We start from the raw sequence: 23909 nt of genomic DNA on the forward strand, positions 1-23909 counted from the left end.
ATAAGAGGACGAGAGATATAATCCGTGTCCACAAAGTCGTCGGACACGTTTATACTTGGGTTCATACTTGGGACTTTCCCGCAGGTTGAACGCAAAATTAACCAATTTGCAGGGTGATGTTTTGTGTTAGCCCGGCCGGATAGGTAGGTAGGTAGGTAGGTAGGTAGGTAGGTAGGTAGATGGATAGGCAGGTAGGGGTGTGTTTCGCGCCAACCATCCGGCATTGCTCGCCCCCCAACAGCTCTTCGCGCCGCCACCACCCCGGCGGCGCCGGTGGTCCCCACCCGCGTGACCTGCCCGAGAATCAATACAGCTACCGACCGCCGCCCCAACCCCATCCAGCCAGCCAGCCACCCCGTGCCCCACCTACCTTCCACGCTACGCATCCTCTTACACCATTCTCGGATGCCGATTCCCATTCTGGGTTCGCAGCACCGAGCCACCCTCCTCTTTCATCCCCCCCCCCGAATCCTCGGCTGCGTTTCTCTTTCCGTCACTCTCACCCTCGCAATCCCACTGTCGCGCTCTGGTCTCCTCGTGCCATTACTCTTCCTGTTTCTCCTCATCAACCTTCCCTCCGCTCGCATCATTCGTTCGTTATCCCTTTCTCTCCCTCTCTCTCTCTCTACCCCTCTCAACATAGCCGCAAGGTTTAGCCCTGTCCCTTGGACTGCTGTGCAGACTCGGCCAACCACCCCTATTGGCCAAACGATCCTCTAAAGCGGCCGGGGCCAGGAAAACATAAAAAGAAGATGAGAGGGCAGGGACGAGAGCAGCAAAGGAGATAGAAAGAGAGAGAGAGAGAGAGAAGCGAGGGATGAAAGGAAGCGAGAGAAAGCTTACGAGTCGATCATATCAGGTGAACTTGAGCGAGTCCGAGGGAAACTGGCGACCAGCCAACTGCTCCTCCGAAACAGAGCAGAGGGAGAGAAGTGCTTGCCCGATATATTTACTGGTTCGAGTAAATCGAATCTCCCTGTGAATAGTATCGAGAGACAGTGGTGTAGCTGCAATTCCTTCCATCGAGCTTTAATGAAATTCGAAAATCGGAATAATCCGCGCGCGATTCCTTATGTGTTATATATTATTTATTTATTTCTACTCCTTTATCAAAGAGGGTGGTTCCAAGAAATAGATCTTGTAGCGATAATTAATACGGCATAGGAATTGGAAAAATCTGTGAAATTCTCCTGTGTCAAAATTTTTGTTCGTGGAAAACAATGCCACAGTAATTAATTTAATAAATCTTGTCACAGTATTATGTATCCTTAAAAATAGATGTGTCCACAAACTATTCTAATAAAAAAAAATTATTCATAACATTTGCTCGACATCTTGTTTAATTGGAATTTATACGTAAAAAAAAAAAAAAAAAAAAACAATCAATAAAATAAAATAAAAAGGGGGAAAAGGGAATTCCATTGGGACGTTCCTGAAAATAGTTGTCGTGAAGGTTGGATTTGCCCGGGATTTCTGGAGAGCGTGAAACTTTCGCTCGCTCGCGGGACTTGTTTCGAGGATTTAACCGCGTTTGCGAGAGAGTCCAAGAGTACGCGACGACGAGTACTAGCGTTTATACAGAAAGTTGCGATCGCCGCGGGAACGCTGTTGCGCACTTTGCGGCGCGAGGACGGTTCGTAATTGAAGTCTCGATCCGGGTATTCATCCAACGCGGGAAGATGTTTGCGAGTTTAATGAGAAATGAGGGAAATGACGGTCGAAGAGAAATTATGAAAAGATCCTCCTTCGTCCTCTCTTTCTCTTTCTCTCCCGCCGCGCTGTAGGCGCGGCTTTATCCCGCTACGAAAGTAATCGAGGTCACGACTCGGGTACGAGTAAGTATGAGTAGTGCTAATAAAGGAAAGGAACAAAAATATTCCGGTAGAATAACGAGCAGTTATCCCATTCGCAAAAAGAGAAATTTTTAAATTTAAAACAAACACATTCCTCAATATCCTCATTCTTCTTCAATCACAAAAGTCGTAATTTTTAAATTAAGATTTTATTTTAATTATCAAAATTAAATTCGAAGGTTTCCTCCTACATATATGTATAACCTAAGATACAGCTCATCATCTTCTATCTGACCCTGATCTCATCATTTATTCTTTCCGGTGGAATTTAAAAGAATCGTAAACCAAGTTTGAGAATCACTCTGAAAAAAGTAAAGTTACAATGATTGATATTTGAAAGACGGAATGATTCTTCGTCGAAAACGCTGCCTCGTCTCGTAAGCTCTCCTAACGATCGTCTTCGAGGAACATGTCTCTCTCGCAAGCGAGTTCCATTACGTGGCAGTAGTCGCCACGGTTTAATCCCTTTCTGCGAGTTTTCGAACTCGTATAAGCCTCGAACTTTCCGACGTCGCGTCGCCCGCGGACCAAAGTACTCGACATGACTCATGAATTCCTACTACGAGCGAGACGAAAGTTTACGCGCAGCTTACGATATTCCTGTATACATACATCGCGAAAATAGACAAACGCAACAGGAAGTTAATAAGCGAGCATTTCCTCGATTTTAATTCGTAAGCTGTTGCAAGCTCACGTCAAAGTAATTACTTTCCTTTCGTCCAACAATTATCTAAAAAAAAAGATGTGACAGCACAAAAGATCTATGAATCCTACAAAAGTTGATGTATTTTTAACAATTTTTTTTTAATTTATAGCTGTACGCATATAACTATAAATCACATCATTTGAGATCTGTTCGATGATTTATTATGTAAACTTATAATATCATCAATCTGAGATAATAGAAGCCCACTGCGAGGTGAACGTGTTATTAAAATATCATTTTCCAAAACGATTAACCTTGCATAAACCGCGGTCATGCACGAGTACGCGAAGCAAAAGAAAGAGAGGAAAAAAAAAAAGAAAACGGAAAAGGAGAGTATTTCTTAATGTTCGGATAATGCGCGATCTTTACCGCTTCACCGGTGAGTCGAAAGCTGTAAAAAACACGATTTAACATAGCAAATTGTACGAGACGTGAGAGATCTAATCGCGGAAATTGCAACGGTAACTTTCCCGCATTGGCGAACAGAATAATCCGCGAAAACTCACGGATACATCCGAGGCGGACCACTCGTGCCAGAGGATGGCTGGTGGAAATGGTGGAAAATTAGAAACGGCAATCAGAAGTTGCCATCGAATTATTCGGGCTTGATGGCCGCTTTAAAAGAACTATCCGGCCGCTTTGACAATTCCGAACTTTCTATCGTTAACGCCCGATTCTCGCGAGTTTGCGAAGCCGCCTTTCGAACAAGTTATTTCTACTTCCTAGATTTCTTCGTACTTTGGGGAAACTTTGAAGAAAACTTTGCGCGAAATTCGCTCCCTTCGATCTTACAATGCCTTTTAATGCGAAAGGGGCTTTTCGCAGTCCCACCCTCCCTTCTCTCCTTCCCTTCCCCTGCTGCTCCTCTCATTTCACTCGTCTTTCAAGGAGGCGTTCATAAATCATTTTCTTTCGTCGCGAAATCCATCTCCGTCCTGTGATTATCCTTGCAACCGGAGCAAGGTGGAAACCAGCCAAGGAATTACTTTCTTTCGTGACCTTTGCCGTGTGGTGGAATGTACGAAGCCGTCGATGAATTGCACCCCGCTAAATCCCAAGACGAATGAACAAAATGTCCGACGCGAAACTAAATCGAATCCGCTTAAGCGAAGAATACAAGACGCTCGAGGATTACTGAACATTCTTTTTGTTCTACGGAATTCGATTTCTCTCTTTATTGATTTACCGATTTTTCTTTAATGAGAGCTGAATGGATTGATTATTCGTCGCAGTTATTTTTAGCACTAAATATGTACAGTGGAAAATTTTACGTTCAATTTCCACAAAAATAATATTGCAAAAAAAGATATAATTAAAATTAACTATAAAAGATGAAAATAAATGTATTTTATTGTGCCCTCCCTCTTCCATTTTCTCTCTTTTATATTAATATTTATATAATAATTATATAATCGTATTACTGCATAATTATAAATTTTTTTACAATTTTCAATTCACGTCTAGTTACTTGCTATCACCCAGTTATTTCCACCGATAGGCACGTCATGTTACAGCGAGATCTCGATTTAATAAACGTCTGATATGTATTTAGGTAAGGGTATCTCTCTCCATACGCTGGAAATGGGTATCGCGGAATAAATCGATACGAAATGTGACATTTAAGTGGCGTTGGTTATTTTTGCATAAGATTATGACGATGTATTTTAAAGTATGTGCAAATACATCTCAATGTAGAATCGGAAAAAGACGGCGCCACTGCTTAATTATATCTCCGAGGCAGTTAATAACGATTTCATGTCAACGCAGAACGCGGTTCCAGGCAATAGAATATGCAATTACGATTGCCGTTATTCTCGTCGCACTCATGTCGTTGTAGATAGCGGAGGTAGCAGATCCAGTCATCGAGGCGATAAATCGCGAGATTTATGTCGACAAATTTGACAACATAAGCCGCGGAATGGAACTGGTTGATCCCGGAGAACAATGCCGAATTGGCGTCTGATTTGCATTTGTGAAAAGGGCAAAATACTCGTTCCGTCCGTATTAATTAACTCTCCACAACGAAAGAGAGAGAGAGAGAAAGGAAGAGAGATCCGTTATTCCCGAAGAATAATAAAATCACAGAATTCATATAGTTATCGTCGCATACTTAGAAAGATTGCGAAAATGACTAAAATTTTAGCAATTTAGTCATTTCGCAACAAGATAGATATTATTTTCAAAAATAGATTTGGTTTCATAAATATCTACAAATCTCATTTAATCCATTATCATTATAGTATATATACCTATATTTTACCAAATTTCTGCTATACAAAAGATTACGATAAAAATAATTTCAATAATGCATATTTTTTTCTACCAATACCAAAAAATTGCACACGTGATAGTTTCACATAAAACATGTTAGAAGAGAAAAGATTTTAATTTTTATATTCACTTGATGTGTCTTAAAACTTCGAAATTCGGCAAAGTAAATGAATTGCAATACGATTTTGAGATGTGTTTTTGTAAGAGGAGAGACTTTGCGAAAAGTAGGATGTGACTCGCGATAGAATGCATTTGCCAAAAAAATCGAACAGGCATCAGCGCCGCAACCTGACATCCGTTCGTCTACTTCGACAATCACGTTATCTAGAATCCGGAAGCGCACGTATATCTCTCGCGAAGAGAAATTTAGCACGCAAGCACGACAACTATGCCCTCGATTGCCGCCTCGACAGAAAATCGAGCGAAGGGAATACAAGAGATAAAGGGAGTGAGGGACGAGGGAAAGAAGGAGAGAGAGAGAGAGAACTAGGAAGGTGGAGTATTCGCGTACACGACGGAAGTCGGCCGCGAAGGTAGCAACGGACTCTATTCCGGGCTTCCCGATTCCTGAAAGCCCGAGGGTGCTGCAAGCTCGACTCTATTGATTTTCCGCATTAAAGGGAAGCGCTCGATACGCATAGGCATCGCTTTGTATACTGAAAACAGTAAGCTTGACAAATGTTTCCTCCATAACTTGCAATTTAATATCATAACTCGCGCTCGTCTGTATTTTTTATTTCAATTATTATTACAAACAATCGGACTCTCCCTCCTCCTCTCTCTCTATATGTATATATAATATCGAAATTAATTAATTAATAATTATTGCATAATGCTTATGTAATCTCTTCCGAATGCTTTTAAACAGTTTATTTTCAAAACGAGAAAAAAATTTCAAAGAGATATATTATATTATAAAATTTTGTCACTTAAGCGTAATTTTGTATAGCAAATATTGGCACGATACTGTCAATATTTCAAATTCATTTTCTTGTTCGAGCAGATACATAAATGTATTCGGGAATGTTAAAAATTTCTGTTATGTCCATAACAGACATATTCAATGTTATTGAATTTCGTTAAAGATACCTATATATCGATTGATTATCGAAATGTTCCATTTTCCGGATTCTTGCTTATCTTATGTAAGCTCAGGTAACGCGATAACCTCTGATAAAAGCTACGAAATAATGATATCGATAATATGTTATTCTGTCTCTTTCTCTCTCTCTCTCTCTCTCTCTCTCCGTAGAAGTCCCTCAATGAATTATGAAACGTCGAAAATTAAATAGAAATGTCTTGATAAATATATACCTAAGCAATGGCAAATCTGCCATTCCGCCGTTCGAATCTCGGCTATACAGCAAATCGAGTATACGGCAACTAACGAGAGTAAAACGTGATCGATGATGCTTGTCTCGAGTGTTCGCACGTCGACAACATATGTCGTGAACGTATGCGACGAAGTGCACGTGTTGCGAGAGCGCAACATCGAGGCGCGATTACCGGCGGCGGTTTCCTTTTAAAACGGCACACACATCGGCCCGATTCCAATTACGGTTTACCACGTGACAACCGCACGCTATCGTCACGCGCGGAGAAGATGTTTGCCACGATACGAGAGATTATCGCGCGCCTTAATTCATGACTCGATCTCGCGCAAATCATTTCGTCGTTATACAACCGTTTAGCAAAAACGTCGTCTGCTAGTAGTTGCAGAAATTTCGATTAACGCTAATTCAACATCGCGATAAATAGCAAATATCAAAAATTGAACATTTTAAGAAACTTTAAAATTTAAAATAAATCCTATTTCTCCAAATAAATTTGCAAATTTATAAAATGTAATCTGCAATTAATAAAATTTCCGTGTACGTTTATTAGAATTTAATAATTTTATATGACGTAGAAATATATATTTTCCGAATATATTAATTTCCGAAAATTTTATTGCAGACACGATTTATATATATTATATGCGTGACAGTATGAGAAATATGCGTGTATAAAGGTGTGTCGATATATCTCCTGTTTATAATACTCGTTGATCGTAAATTATATGCAGAACGTTTAATAATAGAACGAAATTGGATTTCACTCACCACGAGCGCGTGCGTCAGAGCAGTCGATGACCTCGACCTCCTCGGTGTCATGCCGACGACCTCGCCCCTCATGATGCTCTCGACGACTGCGTAAGAGGAAAAAAAATGAAAATGTATTTCACTATGCTTCATAATTTTGTGTTCCACTTATTCGACAATATTGTTTACGAAGTTATGATGAAATATGCGTTAGCGCAATTTGGAAGATAATAAGAAATTATCTCTACATTCGCGCAGCGATCATCCAATATTAAGTAATATATTTTTGTGTCGTTTGTGTAAAGATATATACGATGTATGCAATTATTAGCATTAATATATATATAAGCGTTTCTAAATATAATAATATAGTATCGGTACTTTTTCATACTAAATTACTTCACATATATATTGAACATTTTCCGATATTAAATTTAATCGCTACATTTCATCAGTTAAACATATATTTTATTTCATATACTAAAGCTTCTCACCTCCATCGCCAATCAGGCGCATTTGTACTAAAGTAGGATCCTCGTTGTGATCTTCGAGGACCGTGTCATCGGTGACAGTCAAATCCTAAAAATGTATTAATAATAATCAGATCAGGAGAAACGCGCTACGTATTATTACGCGCTATTAAACGTACACATCTACGTACATATATATACGTAGACAATGAGTAGTCATTTTCAACATACTATGTACGTACAATATTTTTCGTTCACACTTAATCGTTATAAACACACGTCTTCAATGAAATTTAAGACTGATTCGAGAACGATCTTTGTCGCTAGCTGTTCACGACTAAAGTGAGCATAAACGCGAGAACGTTTGGTAGACAAACTTGGTATGCGAGAGCTTGTTTACAAATACATTCTGACCTACAGATATTTGTTTTGAAATTTTCCTTTCGAATAGATACTATCCGTGTACAACATATTTATTCGCATACAATCCACAGGCACTCAAATATTGTTCGCATACCTATTGCCCACATTTGCAAAGAAAGAAAATGTACATAGATATGTAGACACTAAAATTTTGAAAAGCCTCTAATTTTTAAATAAAAATCTTATGAACGTTTACTTATACTATTCTTTTTGTTTCTCCGTTCATATCGTTTTTATTAAATTTGAGACAAATCAATTTTCCACATTCATCGATTTCGAGTCCTGCAAATAATTTTATTCGCGGTTCATCAAGAATTTATGCATATACACGAACATTAATCATTTTTTATTCTTCTGAGAATTTTTGTGATTCACCCCGGCGGACCGCAAAGCGGTTGTCTGTCAATTCGAGGGTCGGAGATCGATGGTCTGGCTTCTCGTTAAGAGCCATCACGATCGACGCCTCTTCTTGTCAATGCGCTTAATTGATCAGCGGCGAGACAGAATCGTCTGCCTGTTGCGAGATATGCGTTGAGGCGATTGGATTTGTGTCATTTGTGTACACGTCCACGTAATTTCCGGCAAACTCAATTTTTACTCGCTTATTTTGTCTCTCTTATTGACAGCACTGTTATGGCTACAGTTTAAACTTGGAATTTTTAGACACTGATATAAAATTTAAATATATATATATATAAAACTAAGAAGTCACCAGTTGATAATTAAAAATGGTAATAATTTCATCAACCATATCTGGCTATAAGTAATATTTATTAAAACTTTACGACGTTTCGGCCATGGGTTTCGGCCCTTATCAAGTGCTACATAATACCGCCTTATTATAACAAACACTACTTTTTTGATCTTAGGCCATGACGTGATGTAATGTCATGATAATGTGTTACGAACTAACTAAAATAAAATTTAAACTTTACCAACGTTAAGCAGTTCACGAGATTCTATCACTTTGATGCAATAGATAATTTTCAAGAGTATTAATTCGCGAAAAATCTCTGCTTAAAAAATAATTTTTTTTTAATTATTTTTATTTCTTGAAATTAAATTACATAAAATTGATGGCATAAAATTTGACACAATAATTTTGCAAAATTTTACATTTAGATTAATTCGTTGTGCTCAATGAATGATTAGTATACAGTGCACATTTCTCATATATTTTGATGTGTTCTTCGTCATCTTTTTGCGATATTTTACAAATCTTTATCCACAAGGCAAAGTTATGACGAAGAATATTCGAATAAACTTCAACAGACAAGCGATTCGATTTCGCTAGCACTCTCGAAGAATATTCGAGGCAGACGTATATACAAAGGGAATAAAAGGACGAAAAAGAAAAAGCGCGCGAAGCGACAAAAGCTTCCTTAGACAACCCGATATTTTATGTTCCTTCGCCCTTCGATTCCTGCACCTTTTCCGTAACGTTTCCTCGTCGCCGACTATTTCAGGGATTTAGTTTTCCAATAGGAATGCTACGACAGTGCCAGGATAAATTATCGGAAGCTTCCGCGCAAGACAAGACGAGAAGGATTACTTTCGCGACAATGCGAGGCCGTCGTTCGTTCGCTCTATCTTAAGATGTTTAACGATAAAGACGATGAAAATATCGAATACAGAAAAAAATAGCTCGTTTGAATTATTTAGATACAGTCGCATTTTTCTTCAGTATATTATGGCAAATTAATGCTTCATAATTTTATCAGCTGACGTAATTGTAAAAGATTATTTAAAAAATTAAGACTTGCTTCTAACTGGTTGCCGAACAATTATTAATTCATCATTCAATTGCAGAACTGTTCGTTGTCAAAATTAAAATTAGATTTTTTTATCTCAAATTATTATCAATCTGACAAGCAAATAAACTGATCCAAATTGATAAAAAGTAGCTCAATCTATTTTTATAAAAAATTATCAAATAAAGCATTTAATCTATTTTCTTACACTTTTGACTTCGTGTCGTGTCGCAAAACCATATTCTTGAAAATATGTTAAAATAGAAATTTCGAAAATAGCTTAAAACGACTTATAATTAATGATTTGTTCAAATGATATTTCTGTCATTGCGAATATTACGTATATTATTAGTATATTACATTAACGAACATTGTCAAATTTAATATCGAGCTGAGAATCTCCCAAGCTGCTACAAGACAATTTTCATATACTGATAAGACAACACCATAATATTTATTCTCTAGTCGGACTTACCTTAGTGGACTCGTTATAACCGACGATCACGGCTGTGTACCATTGTGTGGTGCCTTCCGCCCGATAAACTTCGACTCTGAAACCGACCAGAACGCTAGGCGTAGTCAGCAGGATCCTCTGACCGTCCTGCATTTCAGCCCATCTCCGAACGGCGTTTCCCCAGGGCATCGTTCCCTTAGTCAGCTCCCAGTCCTGCTGCAAAGACGAGCAAAAAAGTCCGAGATTAAAGCTTCGTTCGTGAAACTTGATTAAGAAGAAAAGCGGACTATTCCAGAAGCTGTCCGCGATTTTGGAAGGAAAAAAAATTAGGAAAAAGTAAAAATTTATGCAATTTGATAAGAGATAAAAGAAAATAAAATCTCGGTGGAAAACTGCGGGTAAGAGATTTGTTTTTCGTATAAAAAACGCGAGATTTATGTATTTTAACATATCTTATTTGTAATTTTAAAATAATATCTATAAATTTAATAAAAGCAAGTTAAAAAATGCACTAGTAATTTTATGAACTTTAAATAAATGAGAATAAAAATAGAAGAACAGAAATAAATGACAATGTATTAACTACATTCGAGTTATATACGCAACATCATCTTAATAAATACTTAATCAGCTATTGCATAATATTATTAAATATTGTTATGTACTGAACAAAGAGGTCGTACATATTCCATCTCATTTGCATGTCGTTGACTCTGTTTTTATTTCATGTTTTAATAAAATTATAACGTATTGAGAAAATAATAAAAGACAGCGTGCTAAAAAAAACTTGAAATATTAAATAGCTTAAATCGAAGCCAGAGAACGTGATATTATCACGTTCATTACACGATCAATATAATCGATGTGAAAATGTTTTTATTAACACGAGTAAGAATGCAGTCTGCAGAAATTATATATCCAATAGAATAGAAAATAGCATTCGAATATTTAATATTCTTTTGTTATTGAATCTATAATTAAATATCTCGATATCATTTTCAGCACATGCAGATATGCATACATATAAATTAGAACGTCAATGCGATATTGAAAACCGTTAATTAGCTAGTTTCTCAAACTATAAATCGCCAAGGATCGTAACTAATCAATACAGTATTTTATATTTATATTATTGAAATGATGTGTGTGATAATCTTTTCCAAAATATATGAATTTCTATGCAATTTTGTATATATTTATAAATAAAACAAGCTTGGCTTGAGAATAAAATTACATAGATTCAGAAAATATAATAATGTCGATCTTCGTATTTTTTTCGCGATTGCTTTTTCCATTGACGAGTATATGCATTCGAGCGAGGCACATCGCTCGTGTCCGCGTTTCATTACGTCACTATTACGCCGTTACGTCAGATACGCGTTATGCAATCGCTCGCACAGCGTGACGGTGCGAGGCGCGTTAATGGTAGTAATACAACGGCAATTAGAACGTTATTACCAAAGCGTCGAGAGCACTTAATGTCTATACAGTGTTCGTGAACGCGATTCACGAGACACCTTATATGACGAAGTCCCGAAGAAGAAAGGAAGGCCGTCTTTCCTTTCTCTCTATTTGACAGATTTTCTTCTTCTTCATTCTAAATTAAATTTGAAAGTTTAATCTGTGACGCAAGATAATATTAAATGAAAAAAGTTATTCCTTTAAATGAAAAAAGTTGAAAGCATAACAAAATTAACAAAGAAATGAATTTGTCAGCGAATAGTGGAGTTTTTATCAAACTTTTACAGACAGGAAATCGTCTTTAGATTTTTCAGGCAATCCATAAATAGAAATAAACGTAATCGAGAGAGCTGAGGAGCCCTGCAAACGGGAATGACCGCGACGAAGAACATTACGATTCGATCAGATTTGATGATACAAGCTCAACTTTGTTTCCGAACGATTATTATCTTATGTCCTCTACGATCTGTGTATTCTTTCAACTTTTTTTTAGATTATTTCTGGAAGCTTTCATTATTTTAATGAATCGAACGAAATGAATGCTTGAGAGATGATGAAAAGGTAGCCTCGTACAGTCAAAGAGAATTACACAATTATACGAATAATAATTAGTTTGTATAAGACTGGAAATATAATGCACATCTCTCAAACTCGATGTACTTTGCAAGTTGGTATCTCCAACATTAATATTGTAAAGTGCACCGTAAACTCTTCTCAAAGTGCTAAGTATTATAATTAAAATTACGTCAGTTTTATTGCGCTTCGTCCCCAATGCTTTAATATTCCATAGAACTTTATGCAAGATAACAAAAAGCAATTAATTAAAAATATTTTAATTGTGTAGTACTCGTCTTAGAGTATTGACGTTATCGCAAAAATGTCACGGATTTCAAGCGAAGCATTATTTTCATCATATTCGTTTATCAAAAGAATTATTTATTTTCCATCTTCGAAGACAGAAAGACACGCAAAAGATTAAAAAAAATATTGATTAAAATGTTCCTGTCTCAACAATCATATAATTTTGTTAAAATTACGCTAAATATTTATGACATTCGTGTAAAAATTATCTCTCGTAATATATATCCTATGATGCATTTAGATAAATATATACGTACACATATGTACACACATGCACAGAGTATTTTCCATCTCTAAATTATCATTTAAATTATCTCCTCATACAAGATCTGTGTACATCTTTGTATGTATGCGTACGTGTACATACATGGAATAGCACTTCTCGTAATTTTCTCGTTCATCATAAATGAAAGTGCTTGCATGTAACCAGCAAGCGCCGTCCGGCCTCGGTATCGTTTGTAATCATTGTAAAGTCATTCCGCGTGCTTAGGAGAAGGTCCGTTTATCGCGAAGCATAATCGATAGAAGATTTCGCGCAACATATGGCATCCCGGTACGAAGATACTCGTCGCGGAACGGCTTAAAATATTTTTTTTTTTCGTTTAATCATCGAAAATCGATATCGGATAGAAGTAACGTTCGTCTGAACATATCATGCACCAATTATAATATAATTATGTCGGTCGTTGAATTATCCTTGTGAAAGATATTAAGGAATACGCGAATCTGCCTATTTATGGATTACGGAACTTGCTCGATCGGTTCCCTAGGTTTCTCTCTTTCAAAGAGTACTGATAAAATCCCATTTCCAATTATATGCTTGCACAGTCTTAGTTCTTTCATAACGATCGCGATGGAATTTTCAAGTAGAAAAATTTCTTCACAGTGTGAAGAAATCTATCTTTCATATACGCATATTTTCAATATAAAATTCTTGAGTTTTAATTAATGTATCAAATACGAGAATACGAGACAATAATATTTTCGTAATAAAAAAAATCATTGCATCATAATGTAAGAAATATCTTTCATTAAAATTTTTATGAAGAATTAATATTATGTTAAAGAGATAATTTCCGCTCTTGAGAGACAATTCATTTTTGTATATAATATTTCCAAAGAGAATAGAAACTGTATGTATATTACTCTAAGCATCGTATAATTTAATTCCCACGAAAAAAATATAGAAATGTAAAATATATTACTTGTATATGTATAGCATCTCTCTCTTTTAGATTTTATTTCCATAACATAAAACTTTACTTTAGAGTTTATTAATAACATCTTTAATAACATCTTTATATTTTATACGTAATTTCTCTTAAATATTAGATTCTAAAAATTTATATATGTTAAAATTTTCATGATTTCGTTCTTTTCTCGAGTGAACTCTACCATTGTCAATCCGCCCCAAATATCTCTCAAGATGAAATTATCGCAAAATCAAGACTCACGCTATGTATGCGTCGGTTGTTATCGTTTCTATCACGCATCGCGAATCCTCGTTAACAATTATCACGCCGCAGCTAATTAATTAAGCAGTTTCTTAATTAAGGACGCGCCCGCGATTAATCGCGATGCGTTCACTGTACAATCACAAGGCTGAAGTACCTGCGGGTAAAACGACTACAGACAGGTGACTATCGTCGCAAATTAAAATGCGGCAGATGCATGTACCACTCGTGCAAGAAAATTATTCGCGCGCAATTACTTTCTCAACCGTCGTCCGTATCTGTTCCACTAAATTGGCTCAATAATGAGCACGCTATATCCACGATATTATCCGATATTTTGCAACTTGGACGTTCGCCTTATCGTCAATATACTTAATAGCGTCGCATTAAAACTATGCTGATGTAGTAAATTATTTGCAAGATCATGTAGAAACAAAACTGCTTCGTAATTAGATGTTACATGGATATAAGATTATTTTACAAGAGCTTTGAAAGCATCAAATGCCCCTTCGCAGATGTCTCAGAATTTTTTTCGACTTATTTATTTTATTAAGAGATTTCTCTCTCAAATTTAGATATCTTGGAAATTAGATTAATTGAAATATTAAAATCATGAATTAGAATAAATTAATGAGACTAATTTTTTCCACAATACCTCTTCTATCTCTTTAAAAATACTTTGTCAAACAATTAGCTTTTAGACAAAGAATATGACTGAATCGCATTTACACGAATACGGGATTAATTTCCTCGATAAAAGAAATAATACGAGCACCCCCTTCCTGCCTCTTCCCTCTCACTTCGAGGTGAGCAAGAGCCTTTCACGAAACAGCGTAGGCAGGAATCCAGCGTTCTACGTCTCGCGAGAATCGCGTGAAGGGAGAACCGAAGGTATAATGCCGCGTCGTCGCGCTTAGCGGCCAAGGACCGTTAGGCAGAACGGGAATATGTTGGCGCCTCTCTTTGGCCGTTCTCCAACGTCTCTCGCACAGATCGTGCACGCGTGCTATCGAGTCGCCAAACCGGCAAGTGACGCCGCCGGCAGGAGGCAACCGACTATCACATGGGCGTCGAACAGAATCTTTCTCGAGACCACAGAGAAATGAAAATCGTAGCTCTCTAGAACCCACTCACTTTTCCTTTCGAATCGTCCCACACAGCATATATCCGTACACTTTGATACATTTTATTTCCCCCGAAGAGTCTAAAATTATGCGTCGAATTCGAGATATTCTACCATTTACCGTCGCGTCGTAAATATTAAACTTTTTTATTTTCCTGGGGTGAAATTCGTAAAATAATTCCAAGTATCGATAAATATATATATATATATATATATATATATATATCGAATAATAATAAAATATTTAATACCCGCGAGATACATAAAACATGTATATGGATGTATGTGCGAGAGACGTGGTTGCATCCCCTTCGCGGCACCCGTGGTTGTGTTAAACCCAACGAGAGCAAAGCGAGAGGGACGTCGCGCGCAAGTGCACGCGTGCACGTTTGATAGAGATAGGTATGCGGCGCGATGCTGCGAGGAGAAAGAACCCGTTGCATTTATAGTTCAGGGTCAGCACACTCTCGCGCGCGAGACTTCGCCTTCGGACGAATTCGGCTCTCCCTCTCGTGCTCCTTTTTTTCCTTTTTTTCTTTTTTCTTTACACTTAACCCGTCGACTTTCTCCTGTTCCCGACAGAACGCAAGCGCATCGATTCGCAGCTTAAAGTAAAGATCTATGGCTGTTCGCGAGGGAGATTTTTTTATTGAGACAAGAATCAATTTATCGCCCTGGCGAAAAGAGAGGTTGCTGACTCCGCTCCGTTTAGTCGAAATGCGAGACCTGAGCTTCTGTCTTCAAAAATGTGCTTCCGTAGTTGAAATTTGCCTCGAGTTAGGTTTCTTTGAAATTCCATTGTAAAATGTGTGAAAGAAAAACAGCATTTACACGTTATTATGATAATGCGTGAAATTTCAGGTACACATTTTTTTAACCGCGAGGATAATTTATCTTGTTTAGAATGAATCAAGTCAGCAGGTATAAAGAGCGAAGGTACCTGAAAGGTAAAACACATCTGAACCTGACCGTCTGAAGGTTCTCGCCGCACGTAAACGACTTACAACTCGCTCTACCGCCGCCACCGAAGCGGAGAAAAGTTTTAACGGTAAAAGTTTTCCGGTAGTTTAATTACTTGGAAACAATTCCACCACGCTCAACTCTTCCTACCCCGTGTAATAGAAGTGCTACAACTTCTAAAGTAGTTACACACACATATACACGTACACATGTATGCATGCGCTATCTCTCTCGCAAAGAGAGATTGGTTGATCGATTTATTCTCTCAGTCGGGTGTCTCGTGTTTCTTTATACCAGAATAGGTTAGTATATGTATATATATATATATACCCTTTCAATTTTATCACATCACGAAATAATAAGAACTCCGATCCAAGAAGAAATATAAAAAGTTGCGCGCGAAAAGTTCTGCCACGTTCGCAAATATAATTCCTACACATACGCGAAAGTGAAACGGCAACTCGAGTCAAAGTTCGGCCGCTCGTCTTCCAACCGGCAAGTTTGGTCTTACTTCTCTTCGGGCGTAGATCTTACGAGAAGTTGGGCAACGAGAGTCCCGTGAAAGATTACTTACAGCGGCAGCACGCGCGACTCGAGAGAAGAGCTCTCGTGCTCTCGCGTTCGTCGCCTCAGAGGGGTGTCGGATGCTCCAATGGCTCCGGGGAACTTGTTCCCCTAACTAAGTTCCAGCTCGTCCCTAACGAAGTAAGTTTCCAGTCGTAAAGCGGAAGTGGCCACCGCGTGTCATGCCGCGTTTCGCCAAACTTGCGCGCGTGGACTCTTAGTCGCGTGTGTATGTCTCGGAATCCTTTATCGCATCTCACGCGTGAAATGTGCAGGACGCCGCGAGGAAATTAGAAGGGAAACGAGATAACGGATTGCGTCAATGTACACTTGGTCAGCGAACACGCGAGTTTTTACGCTTTTTCGCTTTCTTCTTGGAAACCAGCAATAACGCATGAATGATTAAAAAATACAGTTGAATTATTCATTCTTTCTCTTGAACGAAAACGTTACGTTCTCTTCATAGATCTAGTTTTCAAACAAAGTTTAAATATCCCGGTGCAATGTTAATTATGAAAAATACAGCGCACTTAAAATTAATGGAAAAAATATCAAATTAGTGATAAAAGCACAGTGTGAAATAATTATGAATTTTGATAAATTATGAATTTATGTTGTGCACTTTGTAATTACGCAATAATTAAAAATTAACTCTATCACGACTGTATTCTTTAACAAAATATAATTATTGTATATCATATAGATATGACTACAGAGTCAACGATTATTATTCACTACGCAATGTTATATGCGATGTTAGAATTCATCGAACGATCTGAACCTAAACGTTTCAAATCAATTTATGGTACTTACGGTGAATGGCTTCAGCTTCGAGTAATCGACGAAGTCCAGTTTGCGATCTTGCATAAACTCGATCGGCATGGCGTCTTCGTGCAACTCAGCGCGTGCCACGAGAGGATAGAAAGTCTAAAAACAAACGTGCACAATCCTCGATTATTGCACATTCCGCTTTATGTAAAATAACATTTTAGCTGACGCATATATATATCATCACTGTTCAAGGTGTGAGTTACATTTAATTACATCAATTTATATCAAATTATTTCATCAAGAGAAGAAAAAAAATTATTAAATATGTATATCGTATAAACATAATAAAGTAAAACAAAATTTATATCAAAGTATTTCTAAAAAATATATAATTCATCTGTTTATAATAATAATCTTTTCTATTTCTATATATACATAAATTAGTTCAACTCAGCTAACGCTTCAGAAATTTTAATTAATTATGATAAAATAAATGCCTAGTATACTTGTGTTTAAAAAACGATTTATTAAGAAAAAAGAAAGCAGTAGGCAAATATCCATATTTTATAAAAAGGTATAAAATATTTTTTATTTTATATGTCATAAGGTTTAAACATGCAATTTGATTACTGTTCAAATAAATGAAAAAAAACTTGATGTTAATGAGCAAAGTGGAAATCTTTTTTTGATGATGTTTATAACGTTGCATTCAGAATTTCAATTTTAAAGTCTACCAAAAACCAGAAAGCAAAAATTTAATATTATATAAATGTAATTACTTTTGCGTCATTGAGCCTTCGCAAAATAATTAAGCTCGCTCAATCGAAGCATTAAAATTTTAACGAGCAAAAAAGCATCGAGCCAATGGAACGCGCTGTTTTATAACGGTCGAATTGTGTCGATCGTAAAATTTATTCAACAGGAATGGAGAATCGGATATTTCATTAATTAACCACTGATTAATATCCGAATAGGGGATTGCAAGCATTCTTCAATTATCATCGATAAAATATGAAAGATTTACATTAAAAATAGTAGCCCATCGAATTATATACACTTTTATGTAAAATCGGAAGAAAATTACATGCATAACAGAATATTACGGAAATTTCATATGCATTATATTCGCGAGCATGAGAATTTTTCAACAATATTGCATAATCTGTACAATTTAAAAAACGTTTCTAAACGAAGCTAGAAAGTTCTCGTAAAATATTTTCAGCGAAAAAAGAACTTAAAATGAATATAAATATTCATACACGATGCCAGATTTTTGATATTTTTATTTTATTTTTGTATTTTCTAATATCGAATATCTAATATCTGATATTTCTATAATATCGAATTTAGTAAAAATATGATAAAAAATTTTTTTTAATATTTAAACTTTTATATCTTCTTACATTAATATAAGACAAAATAAATTGTACAGATCACTTTTTCACGCGAGAATTATTGCAATGTTTTTTAAAGAAAGAGAATTCTAAAATCGTCTGAAAATCCGAAAGTATACAGTAATTAATTTGCACTCACAAGAGCTGGCCAGGCAACGGTGTCAGCGACTGCTGTGGCGCCTCTAAGCGGTTTCCCGTTAATGCGGTGCTGATGGTGGTTATTGTTCGCGTGATTGTGATGATCGATGGGGATGAGACTGGCGTGTCTGGGGTCAGGTCGTTCGGCCCAATAGAGACCTCGTTCAATGAGAAAGAAGGAGAACACGGCATCCCTGTGAGGCGACAGCCACTCCCTCCTTTGCCACTCTACGTCGTCGTATTCTACGAGGATCTGCAAACATAGATTAAGCTCAAGATTAGATTATGTAGTAAACATGTACAATAAAGAGAGAGAGAGGTTAGAAATTAAATTATATGCGATAAAAAATTAATTTCTAAAACAAGGTACGTCGACTTTTAATCAAAGTAAGCTGACAGTACAGATATACTGATAATATATTTTTAAAATAAATGATAACACTCAAAAAACCCTCCCCTAATTATAATTATAATACTTTAATTGTACTATAATGAGTGCGGAAATGACATGTTTTTGAAAAAATCTCACAGAAAGAATCGCGAATCATCTCTTCAATTAAATGGTATTATAAGAAACTTCTTTAGTCCTTGCTGTTTTCTTTTTCAACTCATAATATAACAATGTATTCCCATCGGGCGCTAATTAAAGACTTTTGAAACGGCAGGTGCTACATACAAGATATAAAATCTGTGTAGATTCTATTTATTCCACGGAATCGCGAAGGGTTAAGGATTAAATCGCTCTCGACAATGAGCGGTTATCATGCGAACAATGCACTAGGCGGGACCTCCTTAGCTATCCACGTAACAATCATCCAGTTAATTATCAGCGTCCCTTATCGCGATATTCATGCGTGCTAATGTGTTATCGAGCCTCTCGTTCGATTCTCCAGGAATGCATGCAACGAATTGGCGTGTCGATGGAGAGATTGTCTCGAATTTGCCGTATATATTTATACAGGGAGAACAAGGTATACACGAAACCGGCGCAATTAATATGTATTATTCATAACCTCTGGCTTGGAGTAGAAAGTGCAGGCTGCGCCAGGATAACAAAGGGTCAGAACACGAGATATAGTAGGATCCGCACACTCGGTTTACTCTCAGGCTTTGTCAACGTGACCGGATTCGATACGGGAAGCGCGTTGAATTGAATCACGGATGGTCATTTTGTGGTTCGTAGCGTCTACTACGAAAACGTATGCCCTATAGTTTATCCAAAATCTAAATAAACGTTACTTGCAATTTTTTCTTACATTTTCGGCATTAAATATATTAAAAAAATTAAATTAGAAGTATTATTATAATATAGAAAATTAAATTAAAAAATAAATTAATTATATAAAATTACTCTTTAAAACAAAGAATAAAATCTTGTTGTCCTATAAGAACTTCTGTGAAGTTTAATAGTTTTTATTATTTTTATAATTGCTTATATATGATCAAAGAAAATATCACGATATTTTTATGATAAGAGGAAGAAAAGAAAATCCTTTCGTTCGTATAACAAGATCAATGACATGTAATATATTTATAGGATAACATTTTGCAACCAAGTATCTTTACTTTAAGTATACGCTTGAAATACCCTGCGATATGCTACCCTCTGTTCGGTGCACCGGGGTCATCGTAATCGTAAGGGGAGCGCGTGACTCGGTACGGTCATGGTGTGTCAGTCAATTAATATATAAATCAGCATTTACGAGCGGAGCGAGCTCGTAGAAATCACCGCGCCGTGATGGAGATTCGTTGATTCAATGTCTGGCAATACCGCATTATTTCCAGTTATTTTGATTATATCACGCGTATAAGCGGTATACCATGCAACAAAATTTAATTCTATTTCTTAAAACTCGAGACACAAAAGTGATTTGTATAAATATAAAAGAAATGTATATTTAATTGCGTCATTAATTTTGTATCTCAGAAAAAATGTTCTTTTAATTTTCGGAAACGAGTGATGACTTAATTTATCAATATCTCTGTACGTTGTACACTCATTTATTAACACTCAATCAATTTTACTCTGTTCCATAAATCTTCTCTGTTCATAATATCAATTTATTCTTGTGTTCTTTCCATAATTAAACAAGATAACGCGGTATATAAATTCATCTAACCATAGGAAATTAATTAACGTCCAAAAATGGTAGGTTGGACAAATTTTGATTTCGGTATCTCTATATTGTACCAAACGTCGCGAGTATCGCAATAATAATTCGTGGTCATTATTAATCGAACAAGCAAAAGCCCTGATATGAGATACAAGCGGTATACGCGTGGTTTCCGGGTACGCGACTGGAGCGTGACGGCGCATAATTGCGAAACGTTAATCGGTTAATTAATAAGTAAATATCTACGGGCGCAACGGCCGTTAATAATTGGCGAGGGACGCGCCGCGACGTGCCTCGTAAACGATATACGAATGATTAATAATAACGCAATCTCGCGAGCACGCCTGTGTTTAATGGCGCTGCCGCTGGCATGCAATTTTGACTATATGTCCGAAATTGTAATGTAAAATATTTTCGCAGGAATCTCTTAGATATAGATATATTTTCGTGTCCCATCTGCAAGAGAAGGTCAAGGAAGTGTGTTCGATAAAATAGTGAGTCAAAAAATCGATTGGTAAACAGCTGACGGTGAAAAAAAATTATTTTTCATTTGTTTAAAACAAAAAGGATAACTTCAAATAAATTGAAGATTAAAAATAAAAATATTCCAAATAATGTTTAAAGATTGTTATCTAGTGAAAATCAATAATTAGTATGTGCTTAATATAGAGCCAATTACGCCTGTATGAAGTTAGCCCCCCATTTTTCGAATTTTAAACTTTTAAAGGTTGTTCCAGGTTGTTCTAGACTTGTTCTAAATTGTTCCAAAAGATCAAATTTAAAAAATAAAAATTTTCGCGAAAAATGGAAAAAAACGATTTTTTGACCTGGCCCCCCATTTTTCGAAAATCGAACTTTTAAAGGTTGTTCCAGATTGTTCTAGTTGTTCTAAACATTGTTCCAAAGTGATAATTCCCTAAACAAAATATTTCACGAGATATAATAAAAAAATAGTTTCGTGCGCTAAAACAGTATTTTTACGTTTTCGGCTATAGTTATTATCTCTTAAACACCAAACTGTATATTTTAGCTAAAAACGAACAGAACAACCTGGAACAACTCTCAATTTTGCTAGAATATAATTTTAAAGAGTACTTTACTCTTGGAAATAAACATATTTTTGTTGTTTTTTCGTGTTTTTCGACCGATAACGACGTGACAGCGATCCCAAACTATAGAACAATTACGTACTGGCATAGAACAACTTGGAACAACTCTCAGTTTTGCTAGAACATTATTTTAAAGGGTACTTTACTCTTGGAAATAAACACATTTTTTTTGTTTTTTCATCTTTTTTGCACGCTAAAGTCGCGATAGCGGTCCCAAACTATAGAACAATTACGTACTGGCATAGAACAACTTGGAACAACTCTCAATTTTGCTAGAACATAATTTTAAAGAGTACTTTACTCTTGGAAATAAACACATTTTTCTTGTTTTTTTGTGTTTTTCGACCGATAACGTCGCGACAGCGGTCCCAAACTATAGAACAATTACGTACTGGCATAGAACAACTTGGAACAACTCTCAGTTTTGCTAGAACATTATTTTAAAGGGTACTTTACTCTTAGAAATAAACACATTTTTTTTGTTTTTTCATCTTTTTTGCCCGCTAAAGTCGCGATAGCGGTCCCAAACTATAGAACAATTACGTACTGGCATAGAACAACTTGGAGCAACTCTCAGTTTTGCTGGAACATTATTTTAAAGAGTACTTTACTCTTGGAAATAAACACATTTTTTTTGTTTTTTCATCTTTTTTGCTCGCTAAAGTCGCGATAGCGGTCCCAAACTATAGAACAATTACGTACTGGCATAGAACAACTTGGAACAACTCTCAATTTTGCTAGAACATAATTTTAAAGAGTACTTTACTCTTGGAAATAAACACATTTTTCTTGTTTTTTTTGTGTTTTTCGACCGATAACGACGTGACAGCGATCCCAAACTATAGAACAATTACGTACTGGCATAGAACAACTTGGAACAACTCTCAGTTTTGCTAGAACATTATTTTAAAGGGTACTTTACTCTTGGAAATAAACACATTTTTTTTGTTTTTTCATCTTTTTTGCACGCTAAAGTCGCGATAGCGGTCCCAAACTATAGAACAATTACGTACTGGCATAGAACAACTTGGAACAACTCTCAATTTTGCTAGAACATAATTTTAAAGAGTACTTTACTCTTGGAAATAAACACATTTTTCTTGTTTTTTTGTGTTTTTCGACCGATAACGTCGCGACAGCGGTCCCAAACTATAGAACAATTACGTACTGGCGTAGAACAACTTGGAACAACTCTCAGTTTTGCTAGAACATTATTTTAAAGGGTACTTTACTCTTAGAAATAAACACATTTTTTTTGTTTTTTCATCTTTTTTGCACGCTAAAGTCGCGATAGCGGTCCCAAACTATAGAACAATTATGTACTGGCATAGAACAACTTGGAACAACTCTCAATTTTGCTAGAACATAATTTTAAAGAGTACTTTACTCTTGGAAATAAACACATTTTTCTTGTTTTTTTGTGTTTTACGACCGATAACGTCGCGACAGCGGTCCCAAACTATAGAATAATTACGTACTGGCATAGAACAACTTGAAACAACTCTCAGTTTTGCTAAAACATCATTTTAAAGGGTACTTTACTCTTGGAAATGAACACATTTTTTTTTGTTTTTTCATCTTTTTCGCCCGCTAAAGTCGCGACAGCGATCGTAAACTATAGAACAGTTACGTACTGGCATAGAACAACTTGGAACAACTCTCAATTTTACTAGAACATGTTTATTTCCAAAAGTAAAGTACTCTTTAAAATTATGTTCTAGCAAAATTGAGAGTTGTTCCAAGTTGTTCTATGCCAGTACGTAATTGTTCTATAGTTTGGGACCGCTGTCGCGACGTTATCGGTCGAAAAACACAAAAAAACAAGAAAAATGTGTTTATTTCCAAGAGTAAAGTACTCTTTAAAATTATGTTCTAGCAAAATTGAGAGTTGTTCCAAGTTGTTCTATGCCAATACGTAATTGTTTTATAGTTTGGGACCGCTATCGCGACT

The 23909-nt window shown here is 36.2% G+C and overlaps 1 protein-coding gene across 1 annotated transcript in view; it reads right to left on the reverse strand.

Annotated features, from left to right (window-relative positions):
• The window catches only part of Kdm3 (Lysine demethylase 3), a 315578-nt gene that overhangs the window by 217901 nt on the left and 73768 nt on the right, over positions 1 to 23909 (reverse strand). The window contains 5 exon segments of the mRNA XM_085484998.1: positions 6933 to 7018; positions 7406 to 7490; positions 10031 to 10225; positions 17246 to 17359; positions 18737 to 18988. Of these exon segments, the coding sequence (XP_085341124.1) occupies positions 6933 to 7018; positions 7406 to 7490; positions 10031 to 10225; positions 17246 to 17359; positions 18737 to 18988 (732 nt within the window).

This window comes from Nylanderia fulva, unplaced genomic scaffold (genome assembly GCF_048542155.1).
Source record: "Nylanderia fulva isolate GAGA-0341 unplaced genomic scaffold, ASM4854215v1 Scaffold33, whole genome shotgun sequence".
NCBI lineage: Eukaryota > Metazoa > Arthropoda > Insecta > Hymenoptera > Formicidae > Nylanderia > Nylanderia fulva.